This window comes from Amborella trichopoda, chromosome 4, assembly GCF_054954075.1.
Source record: "Amborella trichopoda isolate Santa Cruz 75 chromosome 4, AtrichopodaSantaCruz75HAP2 v2.0, whole genome shotgun sequence".
Lineage (NCBI taxonomy): Eukaryota > Viridiplantae > Streptophyta > Magnoliopsida > Amborellales > Amborellaceae > Amborella > Amborella trichopoda.
In genome coordinates this window covers 50,897,490-50,925,176 of record NC_142339.1, presented here as the reverse complement: position 1 = coordinate 50,925,176, position 27,687 = coordinate 50,897,490, and the positions used below count along the sequence as shown (strand labels likewise).

The 27,687-nt window shown below is 35.5% G+C and overlaps 1 protein-coding gene across 1 annotated transcript; it reads right to left on the bottom strand.

Annotated features, from left to right (window-relative positions):
* Window positions 1–17,083: 17,083 nt before the first annotated feature.
* LOC110006894 (protein PLANT CADMIUM RESISTANCE 2-like) lies at window positions 17,084–27,638 on the bottom strand. The gene is made up of 4 exons (XM_088865541.1): window positions 27,405–27,638; window positions 27,233–27,304; window positions 21,924–22,136; window positions 17,084–17,300 (listed from the first exon to the last, which is right to left on the bottom strand). Exons 1-4 carry the CDS (start codon window positions 27,562–27,564, stop codon window positions 17,221–17,223), a joined length of 525 nt encoding a protein of 174 aa, XP_088721667.1. The 5' UTR covers window positions 27,565–27,638; the 3' UTR covers window positions 17,084–17,220.
* Between the last annotated feature and the right edge of the window lie 49 nt (window positions 27,639–27,687).

Here is a 27,687-nt window from a genome sequence, read left to right as displayed (position 1 = left end):
TTGATACATCCAAGCTATCAAACGTCACATCGGATGATTATAAGTAATTATGACCGCTTTATATCAAAGGTAAATGATCTCATTGTATATAATCCTATACTATTTTGATATTTTTATTTTTTGGATTTTTAAAATATCTCCAACTATAAATAATTTTTTAAAACTCTCTTTCTTTAATATTTTTTTAAGCTTATTCAAGCATCAAAGGTTGCTGTAATTTAATTTTACCACAATTATTTTACTTTTTGTTATTTTAATGATCTTATTTTTTTCTAGGGCTTTCGACCCTTGGCCAAGGTGAGCTCCTAGAGACCCTTCTTTGTTTTTTGTAAAGATCATGGGCCACTTTAGACGATGATTTAACTCATTCTACTTTCTTGGGTCCCATTAGTTTTCACTTATTAATATATCTTGATATTAAGTTTATAGAAATATTTCTATACTTCCTCTACAACATAGAAGATCTATGCTTCCCCTACCATCCAGCTGTCCAATTTTAATCAAGAGAACCACTCACCGTTTGACCTTAGATCCTACGTCTCAAAGTATTTTATTTTTAATTTTTTTATACAAATTGTATGAATATGAAATTTTTGTACATGACATCTTCTCATCGGGGAACACCTATAAAAAATATTAAAAAAAACTTTTTGATAAAATATAATAACCAAAATACCCCTTGAAACTTTCAAGGGTATTTTGGTCATTTTATTTTATTGAAAACATTTTTTTTTATATTTTTTTGCTAGTGCCAGTTTAATAGATGATTGGATGTACAAAATTTGGCGTCAAAATAGTTTATAGAAAAAAAATTAAAAACAAAATAGTGTAGAGACATGACATTGTGATTGGGGCAATATTAGCCCTCCATTCAGGATGAACGGTTGGATAAGGAGAAGTATATAAGTTTTATGCTGTAGGGGAAGCATAGAAAGCTTGCTCTCTTGTAAGTTTTCCTCTTGATAGTGAATACATATTCACTGTCTTGCTCATGGACGTAACCTATCTTGGGTGAATCACGGATATGTACGTGTCCCTCTTTACTTTCATTTGTATTGTGCTTGGAAGATTTTTCATATTGCTTGTTTTATTGTTTTTATATTTTTTTCAATTATATTGCACTTGTTATTGCATCTTGGGCAAGTTATTTGAGTGTTGAAATCATTGTGGTGTAGCGCTCACTACATCTAGTGGGATTTGAGATATTCCGATTTGCTCAAAAGGGGTGATTTCGTTATCTCGATTTTACAAGTGGTATCAGAGCACAAGGAATTAATATAATATTTTTTTGGGAAAATGTTATTTCACAAGTTTGAGATGGAGAAGTTTAATGGGAAATATAATTTTGAAATTTAAAAATTTAAAATGTAAGATTTATTGATACATCAAGGCAACACAAAGAATTACTTGGAAAAGATAAGAACCCAGTAAATATGATCAATGATGATTGGGACAAACTCGATATGAAGGCATGGGTCACTATTCGCTTGTGTTTAGCGAATGAAGTTTTGTTTAGTATTGTTGACAAAAAGATGACAAAAGATTTGTAAAAAAAATTGGAAAATTTATATCAAACAAAATCTCTTACAAACCAAATTTTTTTTAAAAGAAAATTGTATCCCTTGAGAATGAAAAAATGTGCAAATGTGTCGGAACACTTGAATGAATTTAATAACATTATTTATCAACTTGAGAGTATTGGTGTGAGAATGGATGATGAAGATAAAGCGGTTACCTTGTTTGTTCATTGCCAGAATCTCATGATAACCTTGTTATTACATTGAGTTATAGTAAAGAGAATGCTCTTGATTTGGGCTAGGTATGTAGTGTCCTAATTGTCGATGAACTTCGAAAGAAGGCATCTTTGGAAAGACTTGGGCTAGGTATTTAAAAGAAACAAGACTTGGGATTTTGTAGAGCTACAAAAATTTAGAAAGGTCGTTGGTTGTAAATGGGTGTTCAAGATAAAAAGAGACTTCATGACAAGCTTGAAAGATATAAGGTAAGATTGGTGGCAAAAGGTTTTTCAAAACCAAGCAATTGACTTTGATGAATTTTTACACCGGTAGTCAAGTTGGTCTCAATTCGTTTGGTGCTTGGGTTAGTTGCTATGCATGATTTAGAGTTTGAGCAAATGGATGTGAAGACGGCTTGTTTGCACTGAGAACTTGAAGATGAAGTGTACATGCAACAACCGAAAGGCTTCATAGAGAAGGGCAAAGAAGGACTTGTGTGTAAATTGGAAAAGTCCTTGTATGGGCTTAAGCAAGCATCAAAACAATGGTATAGAACATTTGATATGTTCATAATGAGCATTGGGTTCACAAGAAGTAAGTATGACCATTGCATCTATATAAAGTTTTTTGATAATAGTACATACTTGATTTTAGTCTTATATGTAGATGACATGCTTTTGGTGTGCAAAGATATGGAAAAAATTGATGAGCTCAAGACCTCGTCGAGCAAAAGATTTGAGATGAAGGATCTCGGGCCGAGAAGGCAAATCCTTGTGATTGAAATTGAAAGGGATAGATAAAATAAAATTATTTCATTATCTCAAAAGTGTTACATAGAAAGGGTGCTTGAAAATTTGGCAAGGAAAATGCAAAGCCGGTGAATACACCCTTAGTGCCTCACTTCAAATTGTCTTCAATGCAAAGTCCGAAGACGGAAGAAGAAAGAAGAAGCATGACTAAGGTTTCTTATGCAAATGCGATGGGAAGTTTAATGTTTGTCATGGTATGTACAAGACCGGGTATCGCGCATACGGTTGGTATTCTAAGTTGGTTTATGGCAAATTCCGGAAAGGTTCATTGGGAAGCAATAAAATGGGTGCTTCGGTACGTAAGAGGTACAACTAGTTATGCAATCACATTTGGCAAGGGCTCAATTCCAATACAAGGTTTTGTGGATGCAAATTTTGCCAGTGATCTTAATAGAGGTGGGTCGACTTCGCATTTATTTTTTTGTTTGCAAATGAACTGGTTAGTTGGATGTTAAAGCTCCAAGACACGGTAGCATTGTCAACTACCAAAGCCGAGTATATGGTGGCAACGGAGGCATCAAAAGAAGTCGGGTGGCTTCAAGGATTGCTGGGTGAGATGGGCGTTGTGTTCAAGCCAATAATACTATTTTGTGACAATATGCGTGCTATCGATTTGGCCAAAAACCTGGTTCACCACAAAAAGTAAAGGCACATATTGGTTCAATATCACTATATCTGACAAGTTGTTAAAGATGGAAGCATTCAATTGGTCAAGATCACTACCAAAGACAACCTTACAGATATACTTATGAAGCCTGTTCAAGTAGAGCAGTTAGAATGAAGTCTAACTTCTCTAGGTCTCAAGAAAGGAAAGAAGTAATGGTTTGGCAAGGCAAGGATGTGATTTTGCATCAAGGTGGAGATTGTGGGGATGTGAGGCAAAGATGTGATTTTATCGGTATTTCTTCGCGGCATCGGTAAATCGAAGAAAGGAGCCAATTGTAGGTGGTTTTGAGGTAGGAAGTTCTTTTGTTTGAGCTTTCTTTGAGATTGTATGAGGTAACTCTACATAACCCCATTATGGTAAGTTTTCCTCTTGATAGTAAATACATCTTTGCCATCTTGCCCCTGGACGTAGCCCATCTTGGGTGAACCACATATATGTGTGTGTCCCTCTCTATTTTCATTTGTGTTGTGCTTGGATAATTTCTCATATTGCTTTTTTTCATTGTTTTTATATTTTTCTCAATTATATTGCACTTGTTATTACATATTGGGCATGTTATTTGAGTGTTGAAATCATTGTGGTGTAGTGCTCACTACATCTAGTGGGATTTGAGATAGGGAAAATTGCATAAACCCCTCAAAAAATGGACTTTTTACGCACTTTGCCCCAACCAACTTTTCCTTGCAAATACCCCTATACAAAAGTTGATTTTTTTGGATGAAAATACCCTTCCCTCACATAACAATTTATTTTCATTGGAGAGGGCGGTCCGATGATTATTTTTGCTGGAATAGCCAGTTCGGTGTTTCTTGCTGGCGGTCCGGCGTTTCATGGTGGTGGTTCGGCATTTCTTGGTGGTGGTTCGACGATTATTTTTTTGTAGAAATGGGCAGTCCGGCGTTTCGAAGTTGCGATCTGACATTTTGAAGGGGCAGTCCGACGTTTTGAAGTAGCGGTCAGGCGTTTTGAAGTGAGAAGTCTGGCATTGTACAAGTGTGGTTCGACGTTTCCTTTTATTGGGATCCAAAAATGATTTTTTACATGAAAGAAAGGTATTTTCGTCAAAAAAATTAACTTTTTGTATAAGGGGTATTTGCTAGGAAACATGATTTTTTTATGGGAAGTTGCTAAAAAAAGTTTGGAGGGGGTCCAATATGTAAAAAGTCTATTTTGGGAGGCGGGTTGCAATTTCCCCTTTAAGATATCCCGATTTGCTCAAAATGGGTGATTGGGTTATTCCGATTTTACAACACAAATAAAAATAGTTACACAAATAAATATTAATTACAAAAAATTACAGTAAAAGAAAAGAAAACATTGCATGATTTTTAAAAAGATCTAACCTTATTCAATCAATCAGTAATTGAATTTGGTATCATTCTTTTGTAAAAATACAAAAAGATTTGTTTTTCTCACATTCATCCATCACCATCGAACTTGGTCACCGGAAACCGTTTTTGTGAACTTTAGAAAACTGACCTCCTCCATCTCCATCTCCATCTCCATCTCCATCAAAGTTGGATACCGGAGACCGTTTTTGTGAAATTCAGAAAATTGAGCAAGTGTACATAGAAACGGGTTCTAAAACATTGTAGGACTACCCATCAATGGAGTTTGAATGAAAAACTTGTATGAATCTTCCCTTAGTGTTCCCCTCGAAATGTTTGCCTCGATTTCATTATTTATGCATCTTTTTCCCTAGATGTGCCTTTGTGAGTAATATCAGTATTCCCTATTATGTGTATATGGTGCATGGGTAATATCATAGCATTCGATGAGAATGAAGATTGAAGAAGACGTCACTACGTAATTTTGAAAGAATAAGAATTTTGTCTATATGTCATGTAATGTGTATTAAGGATAAGCATTTGTGTATTTGAACTTTATATTGATTTATTTATATTTAGGGGAAAGGGATCTATTAGAGTTGAATTTTTAATTATTCAAAATGTGTTATAAGTCTAAGTTGTGGGTTAGTACCAATTCTTTATAGTTTCTTATGATAGATTTGTCTATTTAAAACCTTTTGATATAATATAACCGATATATATATATATATGTACATATATAGTCCCTAGGTTTTATACCACCTACACAAAATAGTCCCTAGGTCTTATGCCACCTACGCAAATTGCTTTAATGCTTTAATGCAACAAGATCCAAATCAACTCCAATAATAATACATAGCACCCGATTTCATGCGTCAATCACCCCCTAATTAACAATCACATAAAGGATTGTAAAGAAAAACGACATAGTAAGGATTCTCTCTCCCTCTCTCTTAACACAAACACAAAATCAATTACCGTCTTTCATCAATATACATCAACTAAACAATGGGATTAATATAATTGGGTTATAGTTATTTTGGTTAATTACATTTTTAAACTTTTAATAAGACTCTAATAGATTAATTAATACTTATTTAATTAAAATTATAAATATAGAATTAATATATTAATTTATATATAATAAATCTAGGTCAGGTCCACTGGAACCTGTACTTGACCTGTGCCTATTTCAAGTCCATAGAGATGGACCTAGACCCAATTCATCAAATCCAAGTGTTAGATCCATACCTAGACCCAGGTCGGGTCTACCCTATGGGTCCGATGTTGGGTCCGAGTCTATTGGCACCCTTATTTAGTTGTGAGAATCATTCCCTTGTTTTCTCTCAATTAAATAAAAAGGTCCAAAAGCCTATTATAGTCTTCCTTTTTTCTTTTTTTACAATAAATTTGAGTCAAGATATCCATTCTATTGTAATGAGTGGCATTTTAAATCTTATTTCGACTACAAAATGAATATAGTGACTCAGACACGAGACAAGTTCTTAGTACTTACGTTTTTTGAACAATATAATAAAAAACGATAATGCAATACCACTATTTTTTTGAAAACCTAAAAAAATAGATTTTGAAGAAATTTTGGTAGTTCTTTTCAAACTTTTAATGTTGAATCTTGCTTATCCAGCTGATTTTCCGATCTAGATCCCCTATCTGCCCTAGTTTACATGATGGGTGATCCAAGACACCAATTAGTTTTTTCAAATATTGATTCGATGTGGTCCTGTGGGGAGTGGAGTTGAGTTCGAATGAACGCTCTAACTTGGGCTGAGTTAGACCAAGTAATTTAGCAGCAAAAAAGTGTTATTTTTTTTAAAAAAATATGAAAAATCTAAAAAAATAAGAAATAGTCAAAAAACATCTAAATGAGGTTAATAATAATAATAATAATAATAATAATAATAATAATAATAATAATAATAATAATAATAATAATAATAATAGATTTTGAAAAATCAATATGTGACAGGCGATATTTTTGAAATAATCCAAATATAAAAATGTAAAAATAAGTATTCATGGCCAAAATATTTTCCAGTCTTTGCTAAGATGAAAGAATATATAAATAAACATGTTACAAATAGATTTCTAATTTTATGAATCTTTATATATGTATTTTTTTAATTTTTAAGATCCTTGAGATGGACTCCTACTCAGGACAACTTGGGCTCGCCCATTGCCTGAGCCCAAGTAACTCGGCCTAGTCTGAGCTGACTTGAACGATCTTTTCAAACTAAAGTTAAAAACCTTATTAAACAAATTTCGAATATGCTTTGAAATAGCGCTTCAAAACCTAGATTGGTGGGGAGACTTGTTCACCCATAGATCCGTGTCAGATCATTGGATCGGTAATCCGAATCGAGTATAGATCAGTCCAAATAGGTAATCAAATAAATATTAAAAATAATTTAAATAAAATAAAAATTAAAATAAGAGGTTGGGGATTTAGAGGGGTCTTCAAAAAATATTAGATAAGCTTTTGAAAGAATCTCAAGCACCCAGATTCATGATGGATTAGGAAGCTAATTCTTCCCTTTTTCAGTTAAACATAAGTATCATCTTCAAAGAGGAAAAGTATCATCTTTTAAAAACTTTTGAGTGGCAGATTTCATGATGGATTAGGGAGCTAAATCGGCACCCAGATTTGTATTTTTTGGGGGTTATTTATGCTAGTGAGTGGGGCACCCAACTCTCCACTAACTCGTCTCGTTACGCCGTTCCTTTCCTAATATAATATTTAGCAGCTTCAAAAATTGACTGCACTTTCTATCAAAAAAAATTTTTGACTGCACTATATGCTAGATACTTCTCTTTTGAACTCATTTTTTTGGGCTAACAATTTGCAAAACCTAGTAGAAAACCTACAACCACCAATTTGCCAATTGATTTGGCTTCCAAATATAAGTAACACTCATATTTCAACAATTTTTTTTTTCAAAATTTGTGTCGTAATCCAAAACGAACGTTATTAATCCGAGTTTTAGAGGAAACACTTCATTACATAAAAATAGCTCTAAAATGTCAACATGGAAAAATAATTAAAACTGAATATGTCAGCTAAAGTTATTAAGTTGGATTATTGAATTTTTGTATTTTAATATTTGGCATGCCAAAGGATATTCTACTCCCTCGGGAGAATACTATCCATTTACTCCCTTGGGTAAAATCTCATCTAGGATTAATTTTAGGACCCAAAATTTTGGAGATAAATCTTCTTTAACATATAGATTAACCTCAGAAAAATAAAAAACCTAATTGGACCCTCTATGCACTTGAAGAAAATAATATCTCACGATTGAATGGAGTCAGTCCAATTTTTAGAAGGTGAGATCTAAGTGTAAGAAAAAATCGAACTTCAATTTTTTCTTTTTAAAATAATTATTTTAGTGATTCTTAGGTGGTTCCCAAATTTTCATATTAAAAAAATCCACCCAAGTAGGTTTTTTGATTGAGGGGGTAGAAGTAAACTATGTTCCCGAGGGTAGTATGTCATACGTGCTCTTTTGATATATATCCCAACGTTTTTTTTTTTTTGAGCCGATCCAAATAGTTGGGATAACGATGATTATTAAGAATTTTGATATGATTAAAAATTACTATTAAATTTATATTTTCTAAAATGTTTAATATATTTATTTTTAAATTATGAATAATTGGAATTCATTCATACTAATATTAACAGAAAATCATTTCATAGTACATAATACATTAATTTGACACTTTAATGTTTTTGCGATTATTTGATAAATTCCTATAAACAAAACAAATAATATAGTGTCTTCATAGAAGACCCTACTGATAATACCCCCGTAATGATAATTGTTGCTAAGCATATATCTAAAGAATCAAGAAAGAATCCACCAATCAAGTTTTTATAGTGAGGCAGTGCTCATATGAACTTCTACTCTCTTATACACCCAAATGTTTTGGGTGGTAGAATAAAAAAAGTATACAAAGAGACAATTTACTTTTGGGAAAAGTTTATATAAGGTTGCAACCTTAAAATGTAGAATTATAGATGCACATTAAAAATCTATCGGAAAGTTTGTTTTAATGTTGAAAAACCCTCTATTTGATCATCTTGACACCGAGATGTATGAATATTTAAAAAAAAAAAAAAATTTTGAGTTTAAAAAATAATTCATCTTTCAACACGTTATCTAGGCTGTTCATTTTCAAGATTTTCATATATTTATAGATCTCCTTGATTTTAACTATTTTTGGAGTTTAAAATTTTTTAGATATGAAAATAGATTTTAAGATAATCCTAAGAATTTTTAACAACAAAATTACATGTTGTGATAAAATTTGGAGTTGTGGCTTAATTGGATTGTTTAAGGTTGCAACCTTATAGAAACCGCACCTCTTACTTTTTATTCAAGGTTACAATCACTCTTGTTTATTAAATTTTAAAATGAGTGACTGTAAGAGTGTCATTGAATAGACATAAAGTTTCAAAAAAAAAAAAATATTAGACTTCTTAACCCAACCAAAGCCATTCAATTTAACATCTAATGAGTGAGAATAGTTGCGACTTCCTTGTAATAAAATCAAATGTCTCTTTATAGACAATCCTGGTAGAATAATGTATAGTTGGGGAATTGTTAAAAGGGAGTTTTGTATAATTACTCATGAGAGAGGAACAATTTAACACTTTATCTATATTAAAAAAATCTTTAGAAAAATACAGTCTTGAGCTTGCATAATAGCAAATGGGCAAAATGTTAAATACCTCATCTCATATGAGTATCTTTATAAACTTCCCTTGTTAAACTCATGATTCACCTTCTGCACCTTATTACTTTAAGGCAAGAAAATATATGAGAAAAATCAACGACAGTTGGATCAGTAACACGGTTTTAGAAGTTCCAGACTAAGAGGTTTTAGGGCAATAGAATGATATCTTGCTTGTTAAAGCATATAATTGATCGAATGGAGAAATTCAGGTATTGCAGTTTATAAACCTTCAGTGTTTTGTTTTGCTTTGCTACTTTTGGAGAAATCACAAATGTACTTTTGAGGGATTCTAAATGAACCATTGTTGCTACAAAGTATTGGTATCAAGATCCGACCTGACTCACCGATCTGGCTGGTCAAACCAGCCTTGGTTGATCGTATCTAAAATAAAAACAAGATTTGGTTGAAAAATGATAAAAGCTAATGTTTGATCAGTTTTGACGGATCGGAGCACCATATTTGATAGGTTAGACCGGCTCAACAAAACGAGTTAAATTTTTTAAATCATATATTTAAAGTATTATTCCTTTTTTTATTACTAAAATCCTATCTAACTGATTCAACTACTAGCCATACTAGTTTTCATTAGACCATAACCCTCACTAGTGTGTTAGACTGATCCAGTCTAGATACAAGCACATTAAGTGCTTTATGAATATCATTCTCTGAGATTGGAATCAATTATTTTTATGCACAAGCTCTCTTCTCTTAGAGGAAATCGCATCTTATGCACAGGAGGTTCTACCTCCCTCTCTCTCGAGAAACCACTATTCCCATATGGTGACCGAAATTGGGTACACAAATTCTATGCACTTTTATCCTATATATATATAAATAGAAATCCACACAAAATAGAAAACTTCCTACTTGACTCTACTCGGATTGACTTCTTACTTTTCTCTTTCACTTCTCTTTTTCACTTCTTTCCTTCCTCGCAGCCTCATGCTGAGCGACCCTCCCTCCTCTTTGGATGCGGTTATGTATTATTTAAGGAGATGCATGTTGTTATCGTTGGTTTAGCTCCTTGCTTTGTATTGGGAAGTGCCTTAGTCTTATTACTTGCGAGACAAAAAAAACCGTCATGCGCCTTTATTTTCAAATTTGTTGCCGCTCTGTTGGTATTGGTCAAGTGTTGGATAGGGCCCTGCAGGTTCCTGCTCATGAATCCGCTGGTGGATGGCATACCATTCTTGCCTTTGACATCTGGTCCAGTTGTGGAAGAACGATCTTGTTGCTAGGTTTTGGTTCTTTGCCTTTGCCTCTAAAGGATGTGTCCGAAAGTACTTCCCCGATGATCCCTCCTTCTGATTTCTGATCTCGGTGACAGTCAACGTATATAAACCTCTCTCCCTTGATGCTTTCGCCCTTGACCTAACTAGCTGGAAGTAGCTAATGAGCTATGGTTTCGTATTGGGACAGTCTCTTTGGTCAAGTGATGTTTCATCGGATCTATCTCATGGACGAGAGTGTCACGAAGATGGCGATTTGACTGATGTAGCGGGGGGATTCGACTCATTCAGTTGATGATTTGACTCATGAAGAAGGTGATCCGATTCCCTGAAGTTAGTGATCTGACTCGCTAAGTCGGTGATCCTATTCTTTAAGATGGGTAATTCGACCTATTATGTGTGCCATTGTTCCGTGCAATTGTTCTACAACTTCGAGATTTGGTTTGTTTTTATGCCCTCCAACTTTCAGCGTTCAGCGATGGCTTCCTGATCAAGCCAAAGGACTCCTCGTCTTTTTGAGAATTGAGATACTCATCTATTAATCCAAATCACTTGAGTTACTAGATGTAAATAAGGAGAGGTGTCGAGGAAAGACAAATCATTTTGGTGAATCCACAGGTGATATTTGGACATCTTGGTAAAGGATCAAGGTCGAGGTTAAGGTCATAAAGGTCAAGGTGTCGAGGCATTCAAAGACATATATTTTGAACTGAGAGTGAGCTATACAACACTTGAGCTTGAGCTTGAGACTGAGATTGAGCTAGCTGGCATGCTTGAAAGAGTAAGGGCAGAAAGAGAGATTTTCTGATCTACTGCTTGAGCTTGAGACAAAAACAAAAACTGAACAGCTGGCACGATGAGCTGGAGCTTGTGACTGAGACTGAGCTTGAGCCTTGATCAGGGGTAGGGGTTATGGGGAAAGGAGAATGAAAGCGGATGAAGGGGTTTGGGGAATCCAAAGTTAAAGGGGAAGTGGCGGAACATGGGGAAGTGAAATCCAAAAGATTGTTCAATCAATGGCTAAATGGGTTTGGTAAAGAATAGGGTATAGATAAGGATTCAGACGTTTCTGACTTTACGCTTTCAAATCTTGCAACGCTTAAAAGCGAGTCACAACGAGCAGATAAAGAATGGGAACGAGAATCCACACCACTGACCGAAAGTAGAGCTATACTATATCACTTTCTCAGGGGTTGGGGTCCGGGGAAGGGGAAAGAGATAGCCCGAGTTGGAGCTGTAACAACTTGAGGGCATTTGATATAGAAGTGGTCTCTTCGAGCTAAGATGCCATGCTTAGACGAGTCTCAACGAGTCGAGTATGAATAGTTGATGTTCTTTGTCTCTTCTACATCAAAATGAAGGAAAAGCCACTTCTATATCAAAATGAGATTTGCCAGTAGGGGATAAAATGAACAATCTCATTGTGACTGAGCCAAGTCGAGGAGTACCCATGCCTGAGACTTGATCAGGGCAGGGATATGGGTTCCAGGGAAAGGGAATCTACAACCCGCAAGACCTAAACCACATGACCTAAAGACTGCACTTGGGCTTGAGCTGGAGCTAGCTGGTGGGCCCCACTCTTGCCTCAAGAAAGATCCTTCAGAATCTACCTCGATTGCTTGAGTTCCCCTCTTCCCCTCACCAAAAGAACAAGCGAAGGAAGATTCTATGGCGTCCATATTGATTGCTCCGTACGAATATCCGTACCTCTGCGCACTTCTACAACAGATATCTATCAAATGATTCTCATTATGTTGGCCAACCTACTCATTCAACCACCGCCGACCTATGATGATGACCCTGCCTGCAAAGAAGACAATCCGGCTGTGAAAGATTTTGCGGGGCTCAAAAGAGGATTTCTCTCTCCCAGTCCTAGTTCTCGGGAGTCAACTACGCCTCGACGGAAATGCAAGGTGAAGGACGACCTCTCTACGAACACCGTTGCAGGACTGAATAAGGGCTTCTTCCCTTCTTCGAAAAACAATCCTCCCTGTGAAGAACCTTTGACACTAGAACAACAAGGCATGGAGGTTATGACTCAAAATAGCCCAGCTACGGAGGTTTTCGCTGGCTTTATAAGGGCTTTTCTTTCTCCAACATGGAATGCACTCGAGAGGCAGCAAGGAACCTTCCATGAGCGAGACGCGAAACGCAGAGGATATAGGGCAAGATAGCCCCTAAGTGGAGCCTATAGAGTCTCATGTCGATCCCAGAAGGATCAAATGGCTGACTGGGTTTTCGGATCAAGGAAGATCCGAGATGCAGAACGAACTGCAAAGCCTGCGAAGTCAAGAAAGAAATGACTCGTGGTTCCTTGACCATGTGTTCAAGGGCCCCAAGATGTCCCCGACAATTAAAGTGGAAGACGTTTCTGCCACTCCGTTCTCTCATTCAGACTCTTATATGGCAAAACTGCAGAAATTAGAAGAAGAAGATAAGAGGAAACCGTCCCAGAAAGAGTTTCTATCATTAGTGCCTCTGTAACATCAAAGGAGCAGCCTTTCTTGTGCTAAAGGATCTACAGGAGTCCTCAAAGCTGAAGAGGATTGTCTGACAAAACCTAGCGTGGCGTCTGGTGAATGACCTAATAGAAAGGAGAAGTACTCAATCTTAAGTGATGAAGAAATGCTTTCCAGCATGCCTATGACCCAACGAACATTCAAGGAAGAAAGAAGGTAAGACTGATTCTGCTTCCGTTATTCTCTTGACAGACTGAACAATGGCTGATCATGGTCATTGGATCTATGGCGACGATGAGCACAAGGAGACGCGATTGGTTCAATTTGTCCCCTATGAAGCTGCTCAGAGCCAATCCGTGGTCACTCTTCTCCTTAAGAGCAGACGAAAGTTCTTAAAGTCGATGCTTGCTCTATACAGAAGAATTGCCCAAAAAGGCTTAGCACGACGGTGAGTGTTAATGATATGAAGGAACCTCCTAGAGTTGATGGTAGATATCTAGTGGTATTCTCCATTCAAAATGATGAAGAACAGTCTTTCAGCCTGCCTACACACCGGCAAATGAAAGAAGACAATGATCTATCTGCTGCTATCATCTTTCAAGGAGATCCACCTATGGCAGAGCATGGTTACTAAACGAATGCTAGGAAGTTTTTACATGAAGCTCTAGCAACCATCCATGATGACATAATCTATGAACTTGAGGATGGTCTTCTTCTCAGCGTTGGCCCCGGATGATGACTGTTTGAGTTCAGATACTCTGATTCCGGGAGGTGATCTAAGCCAGCAGCCAAAAGCTGATATGGGCAAGGCTACCACCATCCATAAGAAGATGACAGCCTGTAAAGAGGTTATACAGGTCTGCGATGAAATTCTCATCAAGAATGAGGCTCATTTGCCCCTTAATGATCCTGTGTCTCCACTGGATCTCACTACTTAAAGCTCCTCGCCATACAAGGAACTGATGATCGATCAAGTGGCAAAAGAAGCGAAGATGGTTTGGGCGATCATCTCAGCTCTGCAACTGGCCTAAGAAAGATGCAAAAGCCAATTCCTAAAGAACTTGCATCCGACGGCTCGGAATCCAACATGTGTTCAAAGCCAAGACTCGAGTCGCCTTTGGTTTTTTTAGTCGAATGGAGCTTTTTCTTCTGATTAAGCTTCATCAACTTTGCGGTAACGGCCGGTGGAGCTTTATTCGAAGTGGAGGTGGTCATTGTGACTGAAGCATCATGTGTAATCCCACTCCAGGATGACATTGGTTGGTACGATGCTCAAAAGAGTGAACGGCCCAACGCTGTCGAGGCCGTCAAAAGCTGCGGAGACCACAGAGGTTGTATCGATAGCTTTTAAGTAGGAGTATGATCTCCCAATCTTCAATCAAAACCAGTTTTTCCTACATGGGAACATTTTCAGTCTAATCCATCAGGAGAGTGCTCTACGGGGATATCCCGTCAACTCGGAGGTCTTGATTCTGACATGATAAGCAAGTCTTCAAGCTCTACGAAAGGCCGAGTGCTTACTACTTGGTACAATGATTTACAGTTCGGCCAAAAGGCTATAAGAGCTGAAGACTCACGAGTTAATCTCTTGAACCGACATATGCCTTGAAAGAGGAAAGCTTTTAAAAAAGTTTGTTCTCGAGAATACGAAGGGTAGATCCGAAGGATTAGGTATGGAACTCACTCTGACTACCTGCACCCCTTTTCCTTCAGATTTTGGGCTACATTCATTCGATGTATATGATGGTTTTCTTCCTACACTGAAGAACCTAACTGTAGACGCAATCCCCAATCAGATTCAACCTGACAGTTCTATGTTCAAGATTGCCTCTCTGCTGGTCGACTCCGAAGTTGGTCAGCCTGTACTTTAGTATCCTTTGGCCCTGACAATCTCTATGGTAAAACTAGACAAATTAATTTTTGCCCAAGACCCAAAAGAGGTACCACTGGATCTAGAGACCTTTATGGATCTCCTGGTCCTCTTCTCTGATGATTTGAATTTGAAAATGACTATATTAAGTCTGACCTCAGTACTTGCAAAACTAACCTTCCCGGTACCTTGCCTACATCAGAATTCACCCTTCAACGTAGCATGGTCAGTTTGGGTGTTGTAGGATGCAAGCCAGTTAGCGGTTAAACCCTTATCGTTGTGGAGAAAAATTGGGCTATTCGGGGGAGCCGGAGTGGGTAAAAAAGTCTCATCATGGAATTGATCAATAACATTGTCAAAGCCCATGGAGGTGTATCTGTATCTGGCGGAGTACGAGAACGTAGGGAAATGATCTTTACATGGAAATGAAAGAATCCGGAGTAATTAATCAACAAAATATTGCAGAATCAAAAGTCGCTCTAGTCTATGGTCAGATGAATGAACCGCCAAGAGCTCGTATGAGAGTTGGTTTAACTGCCCTAACAATGGAGGAATATTTTCGTGATGTTAATGTACTTCTATTTATTGACAATATCTCTCGCTTCGCTCAAGCAGGATCAAAAGTCTCTGCCTTGTTAGGCAGAATGCCTTCTGCTGTGGGTTATCAACCTACCCTTAATACAGAAATGGGTTCTTTGCAAGAAATAATTACTTCTACTAAAGAACGATCCATAACTTCTAGTCAAGCAGTTTATGTACCTGCAGACGATTTGACCGACCCTGCACCTGCCACGACATTTGCACATTTAGATGGTACTACTGTACTATCAAGAGGATTAGCTGCCAAAGGTATCTATTCAGCAGTAGATCATTTAGATTCAACGTCAACTATGCTCCAACCTCGGATCGTTGGTGAGGAACATTACGAAACTGCACAAAGAGTTAAGCAAACTTTACAACGTTACAAAGAACTTCAAGACATTATAACTATTCTTGGACCAGATGAATTATTCGAAGAGGATCATTTAATTGTAGCAAGAGCACGAAAAATTGAGCGTTTCTTACCTTCTTCATAGCAGAGGTATTTACTGGTTCTCCACGAAAATATGTTAGGGAGTTGAAATTTATCCTTTCCGGAGAATTAGATGGTCTTCCCAAACAAGCTTTTTATCTGGTAGGTAACATCGATGAAGCTACGCAAAGGCTATTAACTTAGAAGTAGAGAGAAAATTAAAAAAATGACCCTAAATCTTTGTATACTGACTCTTAATAGAATCATTTGGGATTCAGAAGTGAAAGAAATTCTTTTATCCACTAATAGTGGCCAAATTGGTGTATTATCAAACCACACGCCTATTACAACAGCTGTAGATATAGGTATTCCAAAAAGATGCCTAAGCAGCTATGAATGGTGTCGATTTCCTTGGGTGTAGGACGGAGTCACCCTTCCTTCAAAAATAAAGTAGTAGTAGTAGGGTAAATTTTCTTATATTATAATAGAGCCATAGCCATTGCTCGGGCTGCTTCAAAGGTAAAGATAATAGCTGACCGGCTTACCGACGGACTGGAACTCCACATATATCTCAAAAGACCAAAAGATAAATCCAAAAGTCCTAATCTTTTTGGATTTCTATTTCCTTCATGAAACTTCTCAATCCCACAAAATAGGGGAATATCTCAATCCCACCTAGAATATCTCAATCAATCCCACAAAATATGGAAATATCTTTATGCTGGTGATTTTTCAGGCCCACCTAATATATCAATCAATCCCATAAAATATGGGAATATCTTTATGTTGGTGATTTTGGATAACACCCAATCCAACAGTTGCAACTATTCCAACTCATGATAACATGTAATTTGAGTATTTTGATGGTTGTTTTGAAATTAAATGAAAAGATAAAACTTTAATGGTAAATAGATCATCTCTCATGGATAATTATTAAAAGGATAGATTTTATATAAGGGTCAAGCCTTTAATAATCACATTAAGGCTCACCTCAAAAATTCGTTAGAAAAGGTTATTTCAACACTGAAAAACCCTCAACTCTCTATCTCGACCTCAATATATATGGACATGAAAAAAAATAGATCTCAAGTCTTGGAAATAATGCATTTTGTAATGCATTATCATACCATCAATTTTTGAGATTTCTAAGTGCTCATATATTTGCTCGATCTACATTATTTTTTAACTTTAAATTTTCTAATTAGAGATGAAAATAAATTTTTAGGCCATCATAAAGATTTCTGATACTGAAATATTATTTTAAGGTGCGCCCTACTTTAATTGTTTAGGGCCACGACCTCATATAAACCACACCCTTAAACAAACCCTGCACAAATAAAAGCAATGAATAGAGCTTATCTAGTCATGCCTCCTGCCATGGACGGTGGCATGGTGGTCACCCCTCGAGTCTGCTTCTCCATGTTTCCAATCCAACCTTCACATTTATATCAAAACCATGAAAGCTCGGTTAATACTCATATCTCATCCTTATCAAGTAAAAAGTGAGAGAAGAGAAAATTACATACTAATTATTGAAGTATGTACATTTCATTTTAAGAAAAACTAAGAAAAAAAGAAATTGAGAAGATTAGATTTTTTGCTCCACAATTAGATACATAGTCCAAAGTCCAAATATGAGTATGCATGTGTATAGGATCACATCCATGGAGAGGGGGGAGGGGAAAGTATACATAGAACGGATTGTATGCTATAAGACTATTTACTTTTTGTACAAGGAAGTCACAATCACCATTAGTTATTGGATAAGAAATTTGATGGATTGAAGTATGTTATAAAATAAATTAGAGATATTGTATTGTAAATTCTATGCCTAGTCAATGACACATCCCCAACCACCCTATTTCCAATCTAACTGTCAACAATAATTATGACCTCTTTATACTAAAAGTAAATAGTCATATTGTACAATGTCCATAAACACACACTTACACACATACTATTGATATCATATGAGCCTTGGGGCCTATGGAATGATTGTGAGTCCAAGTGTCCTTGCCGAGATAGAACCATCAAACACTCAACATTCATTGACAGGGGTGGGCGCATTTTGGATATAATTGGTTGAACATACTATTTGTTTATATTTTTCCTTTTGTAAAAGTATAGGTCAAACATTTTACCAAAATTTTAGGTATAAAGGATTTGTATATATAAAAAAACAATTGGTAATCTGCATGTTTCTGGTATCAGAGCCCATAGGTTCACTCCTGTTGGCCCCCTCTCTTACTGCAATAAAGCGTGGTGGAAAAGAGGTTTCACATTTGGCAATGAGGTAATCACTCAAATTGGTTTACATGATGATAGTAAGCCAAACAAGTTCATTATTTTCGTAATAGTGCATAAAAGAGGAAATCACTATTCCTTCAGATATCTCCAATTAGATAGCTCTCTTAAGGTAAAAGATTTTGATGATACTACTTTGAGAAATCTCGAATGGAAACGTGCTCTTTCTCTTATATATGAAATTGTTCAATGAAGGATATTCCCTGACTTCAAAAAAAAAAATGTATATTATAAATAAGTATATATCAGAGATGAAAGACTATTTGCTTATTGATACTGCCCAATTTTTAAAACCATTTGAAAAAATTTACCCCCTGAAGATATAAAGAGTGTTAAAAGTCTAGCTGAAAGTTCATCTTCAATAGAAAGAAAGTTCAATGAAGAGGCCTCTTCTTTTAAAAAAGCTTCATGCTCGCGAATACCCTCCAGGATTTGAGGAATATACATCAATGATGGAAAAAAAAGGCGAGTTGCTTGAAAAAGAATTTAATCCTCATGTGCCTTTATCTCAAAATAGTGAGGAAACCCCTGATCCTTAATGGCTAAATAGCTCTCTAGAAGAAGATCCTGAGCAAAACGAATTTCCTAAATAATTAGACACTTCCAGTTTCTTGGAAAAAAATGCTAAGATCAAGATCTTCCTAGCCTCTTCATCAGAATCCCAAAAAATGACATCGAAAAATCGAAAATCTCTATCCAATTTAATCTCCTATGTTTTCTTATATTCCTATAGTTTAGAGACAGAAAGTGTATTAGACAATCAAGGAAATGTAAGTTTTTCTCAAGTGAGCAAGCAAGATTTGTATAATCTTTCTCTGTTTGAGTCTAGATTTTCCAGGCCAATTCGTCAGTATGAAGTCAATCTCCATGTCAAAGGTAAAGGAATTTGTCTTGTATTTTTACCTTTCTTTGAAAAATCAGATATTAAAAGGCGAAAAAATAAAAAATATCAATATGTCTATATTGGACAAATAAATAATCTTATTCATCCACACTTCAATTACGATTTAGGAGCAGAATATTTAGTCTCCCTTTTAGATATCAAACATTTAGAATGAGAGAAAGCATTAGTTTGTCAAATTAAGGGATGTCAAAAGTAAAGAAATCGTAGTTTTCTTCTTTTCTTTTTCAAAATTCTGAATATATGGAAGAATGATCTTATATTTTCCAAGGAGTCTATGAGTAACCAGCTCTTCCCTGTAAAAATCTTATAGCATATTTGACGGAATCTATGTTTAACCAACTTCTTATGCTATTGACATACATTCATCTGTGCACCCAAATAATGATATCTTGTTTTCTTTAGAAGGAGAATGAGTTAATTCATCAATATTTAAAATTGAAGTGTCATATTCTGTATTTTTGAGACCATATTGCTCAACATTAGCATTTCTCATTATTTTCAATTGGGAAACTAAAGATGATTCTTTCATATATTCAGAATTTTGAAGAAGAAAAGAAAAAAAGCTAAGATTTTGTTTACTGTTGACATCCATTAACTTTGACAAACCAAGGCTTTCTCTCATTCTAAATGTCTGATATCTAGAAAGATGATTGAATATTCTGCTCCTAAATCATAATTTAAGTGTGGATGGACAAAAATATCTATTTGTCCAATATTGACATATTGATATTTCTTATTTTTCTACCTTTCGATATCTAATTTTTTAAACAAAGGTAAAAATATAGGACAAATTCTTTTACCTTTGACATGGAGAATGATTTCATACTGACGAATTGACTTGGAAAATCTAGACTCAAACAGAGACAGATTTAAATCTTGCTTGTTAACCACAAGGAAACTGACATTACCTTAATTGTCTAAGACATTTTCTTTCTCTAGAACATAAGAATGCAAAGAAATAAATGAGGTTGAATTGGATAGGGATTTTGGATTTTTTTGTGTCATTTTTTGGGTTTCTGATGAAGAGGCTAAGGAATATCTAGATCTTCGCATTTTTATCTGGGAAACTGGATGGTCTGAGTATTTAGGAAGTTTATTTAGTTGAGGAACTTCTTCTAGAATGCCATTTAGCCATTGAAGATCAAGGATTTCCTCACCATTTTACGATAAAGGCATATGAGGATCAAATTCTCTTTTAAGCAACTCACATTTTTCTTCCATCATTTGTGCATATTTCTCAAATCCTGGAGGGTATTCGGGATATGACTTTGAGCATGAAGCTTCTTTAGAAGAAGTGGAAGAAGAGGCTTTTTCATTGAACTTTCTTTTTGGAGAAGATGAACTTACTAAAGATGAACTTTCAGTAGGACTTTTAACTCTTTATATCTTCAAGGGGTAATTTTTTTGAAATAGTTTTAAAAATTGGACAGTACCAATTTGCAAAGAGTTATTCATATATGTTATATATTAATCTATAGTATACATATTTTCTTTTGAAGTCAGGAAATATTTTTCCCTACTGAACAATTACATCTATGGAAAAAGGAGCACCTTCCCATTCGAGATTTCCCAAAGTAGTATTATCAAAATATTCTTCCTTAAGAGAGCTCTTTAATTGTAGATCTCTGAAAGAATAGTTATTTCCTCTTTTGTGCGCTACAATAGAAACAGTGAACTTATTTGGCTCACTTTCATCAAATAAATCAAATTGAACTATTACCTCTTTGCCAAACATGTAAACTACCATTTTTGCAAAATTTCTTTTCCACCACGTGTCATTGCGGTAAGAGAGGGGGTCAACAGAAGCGAACCTATGGGCTCTTATACCTTACATGTTGACCATTTAGATCTGGGAAATTGAATTGCCTATTGTTTTGTAGGTTGAAGTCCTCACAAAAATACCTTTCATGTGTGTATGTTGCCGGTTCTAGACACTAGAGGCGTTTAGCAGCCCCAAGAAATAAAAAAAAAACAAGGTACTAGTGTAGAATCGACAATGAAGTGCTTAGATCCAATGCATCCTATAAAGAACTTTTACTGAAACCTAACGTCCCATGGACATATGATTCCTAAATTGGTCCAACTGGTTGATTAAAGGGTGAGGATCGAGATTGTCAAAATAAATTGGAAACTCATAATAATAATAATCCAGGGGAAAAATTTGCTGAGCTCTATCTAAAAGGTAAACTATTTAACATTCATTTATTTATAAAAGGAAAAAGTTTGTATAAAGCTAAGACTCTAAAAAATCCGTAATATAAGTTGACAATTACTAAATGTAGGTCTTGCAACGGGTACGGTAGGGCCAAATATAATTCAAGAAAAATAAAGAAAAAAGAAAAAGGGCCTGGCTGGGCTGGCCTGAAATAGGCCAGCGATGTTGTGGGCCAAACCTGGCTCAGCCCTGCCTTCGAGCCATGTTGGCATGGCCTTAGCTAGGGGTGGCAACGGGTCGACTCAGATCCATGTCCTACTGAACCTGAAAGAATGATATGGGACCTAGATCCAGACCCAATAGGTCCCGCCCCAAAAATTAAAATATTTATCTAAATATATTACATATATTGGGACCCAAAGAATATTATTGGACTTAGACCTGACCCACAGGGTCGAATTTTTTGACCCATACCCCGATGCGGATCGAGTCTACTCGTGGGGTCTGGGTCCATTGAGACCCCTAGCCCTTGGACCACATCTTGTGGCTGCAGCCCTTGTTTTTTTGGGCCAAACCGGGCCACCGAGCCCATTGCCACCTCTAAGTGAATGGGATGGGTTTAAAACAAAATAATGTTGCATTGAAAATCGATGAGAAATATACAAGAAATGTCTAGGATTTGGATGAGTTCTTACCAATAGACATGTCGAAACCACGAGCTTTGAGTTCTCTGTACTCCTGGCACAAGGCGCATCCTTCACAGAAAAAGTGAACAAGGCAATCGGCACAAGGTGACTTTGAGAGGTTATATTGGCTCCTTAACTTTGAACGGTAGAAGCATGAGTAGCAACATGCGCACCCCACGATCAACAACATGAGCCCATACAAGGAGCCACTCACTCCACATGCTGCACAATTCATTCAAAAATGAAAAAAATATGTATCAATAACTTCATTCAAAAGTTAGAGGTAAAAGGTGGTTCTTCACTTAGGCATTATGGTATGGTTTCAGCATTCGATGACCAAAGGAAAATTGAGTCGAGAACGAGCTCGAGTGGTTAGCAGTTGACATTAGTAGCACAATATCTCAAGTTTGATTCCTACTATTGAACTACCCCGAAGGGAAAAGATTTTGGAGATATCTAATAAAATTGAAATGACATAAAAGATTAACATCGTCAGCGATTACACGCAAAAATTGCGAAGCGGTTCGATAAAAACACCAAAGGAAAGTATTAGTTTTAGGAAAATAAAAAACGTAGTAGAAAGAAGGCACTCCCTCACCCTCCCATTTTGTTTTGGTTTGTTTGGGCTGTTCAGTGCTAAGAATTGAACTTAAAATGTAGTATTGTTGTACGTCAATGACCACTCAAGCCCAAGACCAAGCCCAATTCCCATGCCCGTGTAAACACCTCTACTTGCAATATAACTTCGTTATCTCCATTTTTGGAAGTATTGCAAGTAGAATACCTATTTTTATGTAGAATATTTATGTGCATCAAGGGTTGGTTTGGATCCCTAGAAATGTTTTTCTTGGTAATGTTTTCCATGGAGAACATATATTTTGACTTTGGATCTAATTTTCAATGGAGAAAAATATTTTCCTCATATATTATTTTCTAAATTTCAAGCCTAAAAAAGAAAAGAAATGTGAATCCTACTAGCCTTCGCCCTAAAAATAATTTTCTCGCCAGATTTCCTAGCCAACGAGCCGAATAAACTTTAGGGGTGTGCATGGTGGTCCAGCAGGCAAAAATTGTAGTTTGGGGGCCAGGCCAGAGCATCTAGAAAGGGGGACTTGTGTAGTTGTTTACTAAACTCTTCTGAGCTATCTGTGATGCAATCTAGGATCAATTACGAAAAGAAAAATTTCTAGGCTCAAAATTCCTTAGAACAAAAATGGAGACTGCATATTCAATCTTGAGGGATGATTTAATTTGGCATTTTCTAAGCATACAAATGAATTTGATCTTAGATTATGATAAAGGAATTGTATATGATAAGACCACTTATTTTTTATACAAGGATGTCACAGTCATTATTGACCATTAGATTTACAATCGGATGGTTGAAGATGTATCGTTGTTTAGGTACAAAGTTCAAAATAAATATTTTCAAATGTTGTGACACACTTTTATCTATTGGATTTCTCACCCAATGGCTAAAAGGGAATGTGACTTCCTTATACAAAAAATAAATAGCCTATACAATCCTTATGATAAATATGGTTTTGAGGGTTTGGTATCAATCAAACATGCCTAATAAAGAGGTTGAAATGGGAGTCCAAATTGTTCATTTGGACCCAGGGCCACTTAACCATTTTCCGTAATTTCTTTTTTATTTTTCAAAGCTCAAACATGTGTTCTTCCTTGGAGGATAATGCTCTTTGGGAACAGAATGGACAAAGGTGAAACTGAACATGACTTTCTCCTGACCTAGAAGCATATGGACAAAGGTGAAACTGAACATGACTTTCTCCTGACGTAGAAGCATGCTAGCAGACATAACTGTCATGACCAGAATTCGCAAAATCGAGCCCTGGATATGAACTTGAAAGCGGTTTATCCTGTCTAATCGGTAAACAGGCCGATTCAACCGCTCTAACCGGGTAAATCCCGGATGGTTAAAAAAATGTTAAAAAAAAAAATACTAAAATATGAAAATCGTATAAAGAATGATTAAAACAAAACACATTCAATAGAAGTTGAAAATTAATGAAAAAAATAGATTTTAATCCATTTTATATTTTCTAATGGCTATTTTTTAAAAAAAATCAAAAATGAGAAAAATATAAAAGTGCGTATTAATGATCAATTTTTTTTTTAATCTTTACCATAATGTAAAGAATATTAAAAAATGCATTGCAAATCAAATTCCTTATTTTTGAGAATTTATATACATTTTTTTTAATTTTTGTTTTTTAAATAACAGTTGTTCACACCAACCGCCCAAAACTAAAACCGGCCACTGGCCGGTTCCGATTTAACCGGGTAGTTAGTAGTTAGATTGGGCGATTTTGTAAACAATAGTCATGACTATCTTTCTCACTACTGAAGTCCCAACACCTAATAAAATTAGCATATACTCTCCTAAGTCTACTCACAAAATATTCCCTCTTTAAACAACATATGGCAGTAAGAGGAGGAAAATTGTTTCAAACAACATATGGCAGTAAGAGGAGGAAAATTGTTTCATGCGCGTTAGATTGCATTTCTACACATGTCGTCTAGAAGTATAAAGAATTCATCTTAACAGTGGATGCAAACGTATGGTCAATCTAAAAACAATTGAAATTAATGGTTCAAATGTTTTTTTAATAGACTTATCATTTTAATTTGAAATTTTATTTATTTTTTCATATTCATGATCTCCACGCTAAAGATTACATATCCCTAAAAATTAAGTCCAAAGAGCCATCCCAAAAATAGATTTATTAACGTGCCTGCATTTCCACAAGTTAATAGCGTCCATAAGAGAAAATCATTATATATGGAAAAACTTCATATAAAGTTGTAACCATATACTATAGAAGTACGGTAAACTTTAAAGATCCAGTAGAAAATAGTGTTTTGAATCTAGAAAACCTTCCAATTGATCATCCCAACCAAAAGATATAAGGATACAAAGAAAAAAACAATTCCTAACCCTAAAAACAACATATTTTTAAAATTTCCAAAGTGTTTACGGGTCGAGGCTCGATCTACATTTTCGAAATTTTAAATTTCATAATTACAATTGAAACATAGATGTTAAAGCCATCTTAAGATTTTTAACATTGGAATCGTGTCCTCCGACACAATTTTGAGGTGACACTTGTATAGTATAAGGTGGGCACCTTACACAAACGTCATGTAATTTGGATCATTAAAAAAGGGTGCATATATCGTGGTCCACCAAGAGCAAACTTTACTTTTAATCTCACGAGCAACGACACTTAATTAGAGGGGGCTTTTGTAATTTGAAAATGAATAAAGATCAGTTTATTGACCTTATTTTTCTGAAGGGAAATATTTCTATGTTCCCCCTATAACATAGAAGTTCTATGTTCCCCTTTATCCAACCGTCCATTTTTTAATGGAGGGCTAAGATTGCCCCAATCACAATGTCACGTCTAGACACTGTTTTATTTTTAATTTTTTTTTCTATAAACTGTTTTGACATCAAATTTTGAGCATCCATTCTTATATTAAACTCGTACTAATGAAAAAATAAAAAAAAAATATTTTTAATAAAATAAAATGGCCAAAATACCCTTTAAAGTTTCAAGGGGTATTTTGGTTATTAATTTTTATCAAAAAATTATTGTTAATATTTTTTATAGGTGCGCCCCTATAAAGAAGGTGACACGTACCAAATTTCATATTCAAAAAAATATATTAAAAAAGCTAAAAATAAAATACTTTAAGACGTCAAATCTAAGATCTAAGATCAAACTGTAAGTAGCTCTCTTGATAAAAAATTGAGAGCTGAATGGCAAGGGGAACATAGAACTTCTATGTTGTAGTGGGAACATAAAAAGCTTTCCCTTTTCTGAAAAGGATGAAGTGATTATCGGCTTAAAAAGCTTAGATTTGATTCCCAAAAAAAGGATAGTCAAGAGCAGTGTAGGAAAAATCGAACCGGAACAGTTAACTAAACATGGGGCTGGAAACAGTTACTCAATAGGAACCGGTAAACCGGCCGGTTCAACCGGCCCCGAGCGGTTAAACAAAGCACATCCATATGAAATTAAAAATTAATGAGAAAGATGGATTTTAAAGAATTGATTTTGAGCCTCGGGCTGTTTTTGAAAATCTCTAAAACAAATATATGGAAAAATGTAAAAATAAGTGGTAATGACTAAAACAATTTTCAATCTCTGCCAAAATCCCTTATTTTTTAAAATTTTATATAAAATTTTTAATTTTTTAAATACCCGACCAGCTCACCAATACTGGCCAAAACTGAAATATGGTCTGTTCCGATCTAACCTGCAGTTCCAATTTAAACGGTCCGATTTTTCCTATACTGGTCAAGAGGGAGAAGGGATTGATCTGGAGCACATAGTGAACTCTCCAAATCAGTATTGTTCACATAGTGAGCTCTCCAAATCAGTATTGTTTTAGCTGATCTAAGAGATGAATATAGATGATATGAGAAACAGATCCCCAATTTTTGCTGTAGGACCACCAAAAACAAACATCTAAATAAATAAAAAATTTGGAACATCCAAATTGTTAAGAAAAATGGCCACTCTCCAAATCAGTATTGTTTTAGCTGATCTAAGAAATGAATATAGATGATATGAGAAACAGATCCCCAATTTTGCTGTAGGACCACCAAAAACAAACATCTAAATAAATAAAAAATTTGGAACATCCAAATTGTTAAGAAAAATGGCCACTGGGTCATTCAACATAGCCCACGTTGGGTGTTTCATATCTTATTATGTAAAATCAGCCTACCTAAGAAAGATGAGAGAGTGAGCCATTCTATTATCTACGGTCTTTGAAATATCAAACCCACCTCCGAAACGAAGGGCCAGGTCTGAGTAACCGGTAAACCGGCCTAACGAGGCATGTCCCGACCAGTCTAAAAAGTGTAAAAATAAATAACAAATGTAAAAAAATCTAAAAAAAATATGAAAAAGTACATCTAATGGTTGATTTTGAGAAGCACATCCAAATGAAATTAAAAATTAGTGAAAAATAGATTTTAAAAAATCGATTTGTGTTTGGAGATATTTTTAATTTTTTAAAAAAAAATGGAAAAATGTAAAATTAAGTATTCTGACACTTTTTAATTTTTGCCAAAACGATAGAAAAAAAAATTTAAAAACACATTACATCCTAATCTCTTATTTTTTTGATATTTTTATTTTCTGAATTTTTTTAAATATCATGCCAAACCACCAAAACCCCCCCAAACAGGATCTGCGAGTGCCCAGCCGAGTCTGCGAACGTTGATTATCTATGACAAAAAAAGTAATAATAATCCGATGCAGAGAGAGAGAAAGGGGTATCACAGGTTGTTCCTCTATCAGCAATTTCCGCTATCTGACCAAAGGTAATGCATGGGCACCAACATGTGATGCAACCTGGACAAGAACCAAAACAGAATGATGAATTCCTCAGAGAGAATGCTTAAGATAACATCTGATTAAATAACAATGGTCATATATTCAAATTTTAACATACAATTTGCAGGATCATCACAACAAGCGCAGAGACCAGTCGACCAGTTCTGCGAAGAAGCGTTTGGAATGTGACGGTGACGAGGAGAGACAGGAATTCCCTGCGCTGATTGAAGCTCAATGTTTGACTGCTCCGAAGGTGCCGGAGTTGCCTTTTGATACATTTTCTGTGAAACCTGAGAGAGAGAGAGAGAGAGATAGTAGAGAGAGAAACCAGAGAGTAGAGAAGCGGAGAGGCAGAGGAGGAGGATTTCTCTTGGGGCTTTAATAGCGCCTGTTTTCTAGGG